Here is a 10,986-nt window from a genome sequence, read left to right on the forward strand (position 1 = left end):
CTTGTCCGACCACGCGTAAGTGAACCACAATACGGACGTGGTATATACACATATATGCGGCCACGTGTCGGCCGGTTCGGGGCACGAAATCCGGAATTTTTCCACGGCGTAACAATCGTTGCTGTAGTGGCGCCAATGGCCGCCTCCCGTCGCGCCATTGGCACCCTAGCCAGCAGTAGCACCGGAGGCAACACCACCAAGCCCACAAGTCACAAGAGTGACGGAGATGCTTGCCACGAGCACCGTGACGCCCGACCCTGTGAGCACCGTGGGCGTATACGGCTGCATACGGTGAGATGATGCACAGCATGGCCAGACGAGGGATGCAATGCTCGCCAGCTGTATGTTAGTGAGGTATATGGATGTGATCAACATGTGTGAATCACAGGTACGCGCAGCAGCGCATGTAGCCGCTGATATCGAAGACAGCGCAAACAGGTCTTTTTGCGCCACGCACCCGATGGCCGTGCTGGTCCAACTGCGTGCACAGGAATGCTATCAGCGCGTCTCCGCCATAACTGGACATGGCAATGAAGCAGCTGAGACGTGATAACACCGGTGCTGGGCCAAGGAGGTGCCGCTCACCGCCGATTGTTACGACTGTCATCGAAGGCGAGCGGCGGTCGCCGGGCAGCAGCTCGTGGCGATCGTCGATCCGCGAGCTGCCAAGCTTGTCACAGGCCGGCACTGGATCGAGGACGATGGCGCCGCGCGGCTGGAGGCAACGGAGAAAGGCATTGTGGAGCGGCGAGGCGATTGTTACGAATTTCGAGGGTGCGGAAAAATCCGATCGCCTGGAAAATTTCAAGTATTTGCGAGATACGTACACTGAAAAAGGTGTCCTGCCAACCCGCCTCGCCGACCTGGCTGGGGCGACCTGGCCTCGCTGCACGCCCTCGTCTCCGGGCGGCGGACGCGCGGCGTCGCTCGCGGCCCAGCTCGACGCGCGGCACGACACCGAGAAGCGGTCACGCTGCTCACCTGGGCCGCTCGGCACGGGCAGGCCGAGGCGGTGCGGCTGCTGCTCGAGGGCGGCGTCGGGGCGGCTGACAGCTACGGCGCTACCGCGCTTCTCCTCGCGAGCGAGGGGGGGCACCTCGAGTGCGTCCGGCTGCTCCAGCAGGCTGGCGCGGCGACCAACCAGGCCAAGGAGAATGGCGTCACGCCGCTGCTCATCGCGAGCGACAAGGGCCACCTCGAGATCGCCCGGCTGCTCCTCGAGGTCGGCGCGGCAGTCGACCGAGCAATGAGCGACGGCACCACGCCGCTGAGCGCTGCGAGCTTCAACGGCGAGATCGAGTGCGTCCGGCTGCTCCTCGAGGCTGGCGCGGCGGTGAACCAAGCAGACGCTGAAGGCTACACGCCGCTGTACGTCGCGTGCCAGGAGGGCCACCTCGAGTGCGCCCGGCTGCTCCTCGAGTCGAGTGCGGCGGTCAACCAAGCCAACGTCAACGGCGCCACGCCGCTGTACATCGCGTGCGAGGATGGCCACCTCGAGTGCGCCCAGCTGCTCCTCGAGGCTGGCGTGGCGGTCAACCAAGCCCGCAACGACGGCGCCACGCCGCTGTTCATCGCGTGCCAGAACGGCCACCTCGAGATCGCCCGGCTGCTCCTCGAGGCTGGCGCGGCGGTCAGCCAAGCCGGCAACGACGGCGCCACGCCGCTGTACATGGCGTGCCAGAAGGGCCAGCTCGAGTGCGTCCGGCTGCTCCTCGAGGCTGGCGCGGCGATCAACCAAGCCAAGCAGAACGGTGCCACGCCGCTGTTCATTGCGTGCCAGCTGGGCCACGTCGACATCATCCGGCTGCTCCTCGAGGCCGGCGCGGCAGTCTGCCAAGCCCGCAACAACGGCGCCACGCCGCTGCTCATGGCGTGCTGGCAGGGCCACCTCGAGGTCGCCAAGCTCCTCTCCTCCTACGGCGCCTCCCGCGCCGCTACGCCCTTCGGCACGCCCGAGGAGGCCGCAAACAGCCGCGGCCACGCCGACCTCGCCGCCTGGCTGGTCGCCAGCCGCGGCTGGACGCCGCTCGCGCACCTTGAGACCCTCACCGCCGCCCGCGCCACCTGCCTCCTGCGCAGCGGCGCAAGCTTGCACGAGGGCGAGCCGACGCCGCTGCGGCGCGCCGCGGGCGGTGCGGGCGAGGCGGCGGCGCTGGTCCGGCGGGCGGCGGCGCTGTGGTCGCCGGCAAGCCACTCGCTCTTCCCCGCGGCGGCCCGCGCGCGGGCGGCGCTCCTCGTCCTCTCGCTCTACGAGATCCACGAGCGGTACCACCTCGACTCGGCCGGAGCCACGAACGGCATCGCGGCGCTCGACTTTGGCCACTGCGTCTTGGGCTTCGCGATCACGCGCGAGACGGAGTAGGGGCCCTTTGTGCGCAGCGCAGCACTTGGTGCCGCGCGGTGATCTCGGTCATGCGGATCGGCTAACATGACGCCTTTTGGTCAGCGGTGGGTGGAGATCAGATGTGTACCGCCTGACCGCTGACGCTGTGTGGTTTTCACATATCACATAGGAGCAGGGCGAGGCCGCGCGAAGAAGAACAGGGAAACCCGCCAAACAGCAGGGGCCGGCAAACAAAGAAGAAAAACAGCGCCAAGCTTCGTGGCGAAAAGAAGAAGAAAAAAGAAAATGGAGTTTTTTTCTCAGGGCGGAATCGGGAATGAGCGGCGCCCTCTTGCCAACAACCGCCTCGCCGACCTGGCTCGGGGCGACCTGGCCTGGCTGCGCGCCTTCCTCTCCGGGCGGCGGACGCGCGGCACGTGGCGCTCGCGGCTCAGCTACCGCTTCTTTGGCGCGGCGCGGCCCTGCTCGACCCGCGGCAGCTCGAGCGGCAGCTTGAGGCTGCACGCCGTCGAGCCTCGCGTGCGCGGCATCGCACAGCCGAGTTGGCGGAGGTAGAGGTTCGCCTCCTTGGGCGTGAGAGAGAGCAGCTTGGCCAGCTCGGCCGTGTCGCCCTGCCCGTGGCCAATCCAGAGCGCCAGCGCGAGCGCGTGCATCGCGAGCTTGTGCTTGCTCTCGGACGTGAGGCGGCGCGTCACGGTCAAGTCGTCGGCCGACGAGCCTGCGCCATGAGGAGACGCGTGAATACGAGAGCCACAAACTCCGGGGGGGAGGGGAGAGGGAGGGAGGGAGAGAGAGAACACCATTCGGCGTCTGGGCTACGAGATCTGAGGAGAGATCTGGGGAGAGATCTGGGGAGAGCCGGTCTGCACTCGGCATCTAAGCTGACGAGCCCCCCTGCGGCGCCGTGAAGCGGACGAGCAGCTCGCGCCACGCGTCCATCGGCTCGATGCCTGGGGGCAGGAGAGGAGGAGCACACAGTCGGGGTGTGGACGAGTATAGGAGCATGCGCAGGTGCGTGGAGGTGGAGGATGGAGTAGGTGCATAGGGCAGGAGAAACGAGTTGCTGTGCAGGAGGTGCATCTATGAGGGCCATCCCGGCGAGCGGACAACGGCGTTCTGATCACTCTCGTCCACTCTCGGCTAATCTCGTCCAATCTCGGCTACTCGTCCACTCTCGGCTAAACTCGTCCACTCTCGGCTAATCTCGGCTAATCTCGTCCACTCTCGGCTAATCTCGTCCACTCTCGGCTACTCTCGTCCACTCTCGGCTAATCTCGTCCACTCTCGGCTACTCTCGTCCACTCTCGGCTACTCTCGATGCCGAGCTTGCGGGCGAGCGGGTGGTGGTTGTCGCCGTCGGCGGCGGCGGGAGGCGGGATGGCGCGGCTCTGGCCGTAGAGGCGCACCATGTAGGTGAGGTAAAGCAGCCCGCGCAGCACATCCGCTCGCTCGCTCGTCTGCCGCTCGGCGACTCTCCCAGCCTTTGGCAGCGCAGACCGCAGCACGCGCAGCACGAAGGGCGGCCAGACGCGGATCTCCTCGCCGGCCATGGCGGAGAGCTGCGCCTCGCTGCGCGCCGCCTCGTCGAGCGACTCCCACTTGAGCGAGCCTACGGGACGTGTCATAGAGGTGTCCTGGACATGTCCTGGACATCTCGTCGAGCGACGCCCACTTGAGGTTGCCCCACGCGATGTCGCCGACCATCCCGTCGCGCGGGTACGCGTCGCGTGCGGCCGACGCGGCGAGGTCAAAGCGAGGGTGCGACGGCCTCTTCTGCTGCTCGGAGAGGGCGGCGGCGGCGTCCTCGGCGGGGGTCGCCTCGAGCGCCGTGCTAACCGTCGCGTTGAGCGACGCGCCGTCCAGCACCGCGTCATGCTTGACCAGCTTGGCCGCGTTGGCCGCGAGCTTCTTCCGCGCCTTTTCCGAGCCGAGCAGCTTGACAACCGCCTCCTTGCCCTCGCGACCCGACGCCGCGCCGCCGCCGCCCGCCGCCGCCGCCGCCTCGCCCGCCGCCGGCGCGGGGGCGAAGGCCGGGTCCGGCTCGGCGGCGCCCATCAGGAGCGGCGCCGAGAGCGCGTGGAGGCGCACCACACCCGAGCCCTTTTTGCGCACGCCGAGCAGATAGGAGCCGTGCGCTGCGCCCGGCGCGCCCGCGAAGCTGACGCGCTGGCCGCGCGCCCGCACGCGCACCCGGTCCGGCACCCGGCCCGACCCGGGCTTGCGCTCGAGCCGGAGCTGGAGCGGCTCGCTCGGCGGCCGGCCGTCACGGAAGCTGAGGAGAACGGGGCCGACGCGGCCGGACGCCGAGGGAGCGCACTCGAGCGTAATCGACGGCATGGCCGCGAGGCTCGTCGCACGGATTTCAGCTATGTCGGAGGGGGGGAGGGGCGCGGCCTCTGAATTCTACCCCGGATACAGCCCGGCAGCCAACTGGCTGTGTGTCTTGTGAGCCTGTTTGTGTCTGTGTGTCGCTCGTGCGTGTCGTCATCATCCAGCGTCCACCCATACCGCGTTTTTCGGTCGGTTGTTGTTTTGTTTGTTGTTGGGAGAGAGAGATTAACAAAACACAAATCGATGAGAGATTTGTGTTGTTGTTGTTGGCAAACCAAGACACAGAGCTCACACAGGATCACATACCGCGTTGGTGTCCAGTCCGAGCCTGGCTGTTCTTCATCTTCCTACCTAACCTAACTAACCTAACAGCCCCGTGCTCACTCCCTTTTCTCCCAGAGCGTCCCATTAAGAAATCCTACCAAGCAATTTCCGCGAAAATCTAAGAAACCACGGCGCGCCGCAGGCGCGGCCCCAAGAAAGGGCCCACACACGTGTGAACAGGAGCCCCGCTCAAAATTTCTCTTCGCCTGCGGCGCGCGCACTTGTCATTTTGCCCAAGTCTGCGGTGTTCTGGGCGGTGTGGATGGAGGTGTGTGCGTCTTCCTGTCATCCCAAGACTGCTGACTGGCGCATCGGTCCAGCGCTTCCTTATTGTCATTTTACCTAAAAATTCCTAGATCCCGGCTGACCTGGGGTGCCGGCCGAAGCTAAGAAACCACGGCGTGGGGTGGGTGGGGTGGGTGGAAAGGCTTAGAAACGGCGGCGTGCCGCGGGATCGTTTTCTTAATGCCCGCAACAGACTGTGTAAGCTAAAAGTACGTACACTGAGAAATCTGACTGGGCCGCTGGATCCCGGAGCTTGACGTTACACATGGCGGAAGCCGTTTCAGTCGTCCTTTCAAAAAACCGTTCGACCGTTCAACCGTTTCATTCACCATAGACGATCAAAATCCCGGCATATGTGCGTAAAGTAATTGATCGATCGAACGCGAGCGTCTTTGCCGAGTGGTCAGCGGCTAAAACAGCGCCCAGCCCGCTTTTGCCCTCGCCCGCGCTAATGAAATATGACTGAGCCGTGCCTGAACAGCTTCGAGAGCCGCGTGTTCCAGGACCCGCACCTAAATTTTGCGCACGGCGGGCAGGCCGACTTTCGCGGCCGCCACAATGTGCTTTACAACTTCCTCTCTGCGCCCGGACTCTCGGTCAACGTCAAAATTCAGGAGGCGGTCTTCACAATCCACAACGGGGCACTCACGGTCAATGGCTCCTTCCTAGTAGAGGCGCACGTCATCGCGCGCGTCGCCCATAAGAGGAGCGCAACCGCCTCATTCTGGGGGTCCGAGCTCAGCGACACTAACTTTGACTGGCAGGTCGTCAATGGAACTTGCGTCGGCCGCCCGTTCCGGTTCGGCAGACGCGGCCACAAGACCTGCTACGGCCTCAAGATGGCCATGCGCTACTCGAGCGCCACCTTCGAGTTGGGCAACTGGACAGTGACGGTGCACGGCTTGCAAAGCTGCAAAGGCTGTCTTCTCGCGGGACCCGAGCACCGCCTGGACCTAGGCTTCTCCGCGCGCGGAGACGCGCCATCTCGCGACAGGCCTCACGGCATCGTCGGTCAGTCTTACGCCGCCCCTTTCCACGCGCGACACGGAAAGAAGGACCTCTACCCGTGGTCGGGCCACCTTACGACCAGCGCCCAGGCGGAGGGCGCCATCGAGGGCACGGCCTGGCTCGTGCGGCACCACCCCAACGACCGTCGAGATCACGGGCGCTACAGACGCCGCCAAGACCAGCCTGCACAAGTACTTTGTGCACGGGACCCAATCTGAGTGGGAGGTCATGAATGCGACGTTGATCACTGGCTTCACGAACATGCCGGGTCAGAAGCTGCAGCTGTGGACTGGCGCACCGGGCAACAACGGCTGGATACTCGCCAATTCCACGGATGTGGAATCGGCGGCTACATTTGCATCCGGCTACAACTTGAACGCGCAATGGGACTACTGCAACAGTGTGGCGCTGCAGGGCGTAAAGAAGGAGAAGGTCGAGCTGTGCTACATCTCGCGGGCGCCCTACCCACCTGGCAAGGCGCCCAACCCGCCGCCACAGCCGCCGCCACAGCCGCCGCCGCCACCGCCGCCACCGCCGCCACCGCCCTCGCCCTCGCCCTCGCCCTCGCCCTCGCCCTCACCGCCGCCGCCGCCCGCCTCTCTGCCGCCGCCGCACCCACCACCGCCGCACCCACCACCGCCGCACCCACCACCGCCGCACCCACCACCGCCGCACCCACCACCGCCGCACCCACCACCGCCGCACCCACCACCGCCGCACCCACCACCGCCGCACCCATCGCCGCCGCACCCACCGCCGCCGCACCCACCACCGCCGCACCCACCACCGCCGCACCCACCACCGCCGCACCCACCACCGCCGCACCCACCACCGCCGCCGAGGCCCCCACCGCCGCACCCACCGCCGCACCCACCACCGCCGCCGAGGCCCCCACCGCCGTCCGCCTCTCCATCGCCGCCACCGCCGCTGCCTCCGAACTGCAATTCATTTTGCTATTCGAGTACCTGGGACACCGTCTGCTCCTGGGACGGCTGTAAAGGCTGCCCCGAGTGCCCATCGTCATCGCCGCCGCCGCCACCGCGGCCGCCGCGCCCCCCACCGCCATCCGCCTCTCCACCGCCGCCATCCGCCTCTCCACCGCCGCCGCCGTCGCCGCCGCCGCCGCCGAGCATGAGCGGCATATGGTGGGGTTGCCACGACGAGCAGACCTCACCCTTCCAAACGTGCAGCTACATAGATCCGGGAGCAGTATCAGGAATCAACCAGGGCATCAAACACCCACGGGTCATAAATATGACAGAGGCAAATGGAAGGGTGAGAGCGGTAGACGTCTATCCGACCTCAGGGAATCAGCCGACACCAAAGGTCCTCTTTGAGGAAGTACCGATACAGCCTGCGGCGCCCGAGGCGGAACTTTGCTGCGGCGCACCAGGGACATACTGCTGCGACAACACCATTCGATGCCCTTGCTTCAGGGGCCCTTACGTGTTTGGTTCAGGTGAGTCGTATCCGCCGCAAGGCTGCCCCGCCACGTTGCCGTACATTGAAAAAATTCCCAATTGGGGCAATCCCAACGCCGGTTATAAGCGGGCTGACTACTTCCACTGCGAGGGTCGTAGTTTTGCCGGAGGGACTAAAGAGCTTCTACTTTGGGACTCTCGATGGTGGGTTCGCCCGCACATGGGAGTCGGTGTGAGTTGCGGGCCAGACTCACCTTGGGGTGAATGCGGCGAGGGCGCGGGCTGACTACTTCCACTGTGAGGGTCTTAGTTTGACAGGCGCGTTTGCAGCGAACACACATTTTGCCGGAGGGACTACAGAGCTTCTACTTTGCGGGGAGGGCATCGCTGGGGAGGTGGAGGGGTGGCGGGAGCAGGTGAGGGCTGGGCAGCATCTGCTGCTCACCGAGGACCTGGTGGCGCTGCTGCGCGACGCTGGCTGGGGGGGCGGGAAGTCCCGTCAGGGACGCCAGCGGGGGGCGCGGCGGGAGCGGAAGCGGTGGGAGTTGGATGAGGGGGATGATGGTTGTTTCGGCGAGCACTACGGTGCTTGCGGATTCGATCATCTGCCTCGGGACCACTTCCTCTATGGCGAGGACGACGGCTTCTAAGGAAGCCGTCGTCTGCGCCTTGTTAGTGTCAGCGCGCGCCAGTCCCGTGCCCAGTGTCGTGCGGTGATCCGCTGCGCACTGATCAGTGCTTTTGTCGGCTGGTGCTGGCTCTCTGTGCACTCGCAACGCCAGAGCGGCCGTGCTTGGAGAATGCCTTGCAATGCTGCTGCGCCTGTGAATCGAGCCGCGGCGCAAGCTCCATTGGTGAGCTGCGGTGGTAAAGGTGCAAGTGATCGAAGAAAAAATAGATATTCTTTACCTTTTGGCCCCCCTCCGAGACTGGAGACAGAACCACACCAGTATCGGACCAGAGGGACTGCCCCCCGCCCTCGCTTGTCCTGCCTGCACAGGATAGCGTGCCCCGATAACGGCGACACTTAGCGAGGGTCACCGCGCAAGGAGAGGGTGCGTAGCCTTTTTCTTTGTCCTTCTCGGGGGAATGTTCTCTCGGCGTCCATGGCCTTTTTCTGAGGTTTCGTACTAATGACGTCCTTCTTGGCACTTCGGGCGTCGGTGTGCGTATCTGTGGTGTCTAATTCCCCCGGTTTTTATTATTTCTATTATTTATTTTATTTTTGCATATATAGGTTTTTCGGATCCAATCGTATTTCGTACTGGGACTTCCGTAACCGTTTCAAGCGCTGGTGCAAGTGATCGAAGAAAGAGTGGACCTGAGCAATAATGACGTGGCGGCAAATGATCGGAGTGGGCGTCAGAAGAGTCGTCCTCGCGAGAGGAGAGCTTGATAAACTAGAGGGGCAAAAATACGCCGCGAGGAGGGCGGAACTACGCCGAGAAGCGGGAGAAGCAGCGAGAGCAAGGGACCGACAGGCGGCGGCGGCGTCGCAGAACGAGGCAGAGGAGAGCGGCGCGCCGGCTGCTTCATGCATAGCTCTCCGGAGAGGCGGCTCGACGCGCTTTTTGGACGTTTCATCGTCGACTTTGCCCGAGTGGTAAAATGCAGTTCGGTAAAAGTTGGCCGAATGGTGTGGGGGAAACAACAAACGGAAAGGGCGGCTCCAATAGCTAGAGGTCAACATCCTCTCCGGCTGAAACAATGTGAACGTGATCTGGTCCTCACGGGGTTGACCCGTTCCTCCATCCAGATCGAGACGGACTCCGTGAAGGGCCGAGCTGCGAGCAATAATTCTTTATTAATATTATTAATTAATGCTTTTTGCACGGCTGATACCCCCCTCCCTCCCTCCGCGCCCATTCCCTGCCCCCTCCTCCCGCCACGCGCTCCGTCCAAGCCCTCTCCGCTCTTGCACAAAGGAATTGGACGATTAAGAGCGGCCGCACACTGCTCGGTATCCCCCCTGCACTTCTAAGCCCGTCCCTGCCGCTAGGGGGGGGTCTGACCCCCCCAGGAGCAGAGCGCTGCTGCTGGGGGGGGGGGGGGTCGCGACCCCCCCAGCAGCAGAGCGCACTGGACCCAGCTCCCGCCTCCCGCCGCCCCCCCTCCCGCCCCCTCGGCTCGTGTTTGAGCGGTACGCTCGAGGCGGTTGTGTTCACCGCGCCTTCGAGCCCAATACACCTTCGTGCTGTCGAGTGCTGGCGTTTTACTAAAGACTTGTGACCAGCGGCGTCGCAGCGTCGAGCAACACTCGGTGTCAGAGCGTCGCGCCTACATCAGTAGTCTCATCACCGAGTGATTGCTGGCCTGTGGCGTGTGACCTCGCGCGGATATCACCAACGACGAGCATGCGAAGATATTGAGCACTATCTGATGGACTTGTACAGCCCGCTGTGCTCTCCGCTGTGTCACGGCGTATGATGGGCTGCGAGAGCCGTATATCTTCCCTCCTTGAAGCAGAGGCGCCGCGAGGCACGAGAGGCGTAGAAGAGAGGCTGGCGTGCCCCGCACAGCCCGGTTGGCAGTAGGAGGCCCCGCCGGTGAGACCACTGACGTTTTGATGCCGACCATAAATTCTCGCAACTCGAACGCATGCTACTTACAGCTGCTGTCTGTACAGAGATGCCAGCACCCCCCAGCAGCAGAGCGCTGCTTCTGTTAGCCGTTTTTGCCCATTTTTGGTCATCCGTCAAAATATCTGAAGATCTGTCCGGGGGATTCTCCCCAAACCTTGCTCAGCTGATCCAGCACAGGTCGTAGGCCAGCCCTGGCCAAAGAAACCAGCACCTCAACCGGCTTCCCTGAGCGTCACAGCTCGGTGATCGCGCCGGCCGGACACCACTGTAACGTCCGTTCCGGGCATTTGAACGCGACCTTCGGGGGCAAAGACATGGGCTCTATGGCTCAGACTGGACTCCTCTTGGTCCCTTCTGATGCCCTAGGCCATACCTGGGCCTTACCCGGGGTTCTAGGAAAAATAAAACGTGTCGCGGCGGCCGCCGGTGTTACTGCGAGTGAAAATAAATGCGAGACGGAGCGTCTGCGACGTAATGAGCGGGACGAGAACCATGAGGGATCCATAGCCCATAGGTGGGGCGGGGGTGGGGGGTCATCGGGTGTTGCCAGCGGTATCCCATCCGGGTGGGGTTGGGGGGTTGGGGGGGGGGGGGGGGGACTGGCTTGGAAAACCGGCCAACCCCTGCCCCCTTGGGCCCACCCAGGGGAAGGGGGGGGGCCCCCCCCCCCCCCCCCCGGGGGGGGGGGGGA

The 10,986-nt window shown here is 64.2% G+C and overlaps 2 protein-coding genes across 2 annotated transcripts; one reads left to right on the forward strand and one right to left on the reverse strand.

The window, feature by feature from the left end:
* Window positions 1–1,706: 1,706 nt before the first annotated feature.
* Window positions 1,707–2,363, forward strand: EMIHUDRAFT_369960 (hypothetical protein; the record flags this gene model as incomplete). The annotated part of the gene is made up of 1 exon (XM_005769906.1): window positions 1,707–2,363. A coding segment is annotated over one exon (621 nt), but the record flags the coding sequence as incomplete, so codon positions are not given.
* A 255-nt stretch (window positions 2,364–2,618) lies between these two features.
* On the reverse strand, window positions 2,619–3,642 carry EMIHUDRAFT_445208 (hypothetical protein; the record flags this gene model as incomplete). Its single annotated transcript, XM_005769907.1, has 3 exons — window positions 3,528–3,642; window positions 3,235–3,479; window positions 2,619–3,062 (listed from the first exon to the last, which is right to left on the reverse strand). Coding segments are annotated over exons 2-3 (645 nt in total), but the record flags the coding sequence as incomplete, so codon positions are not given.
* Between the last annotated feature and the right edge of the window lie 7,344 nt (window positions 3,643–10,986).

The sequence above is a fragment of the Emiliania huxleyi genome (assembly GCF_000372725.1).
Source record: "Emiliania huxleyi CCMP1516 unplaced genomic scaffold EMIHUscaffold_407, whole genome shotgun sequence".
Lineage (NCBI taxonomy): Eukaryota > Haptophyta > Isochrysidales > Noelaerhabdaceae > Emiliania > Emiliania huxleyi.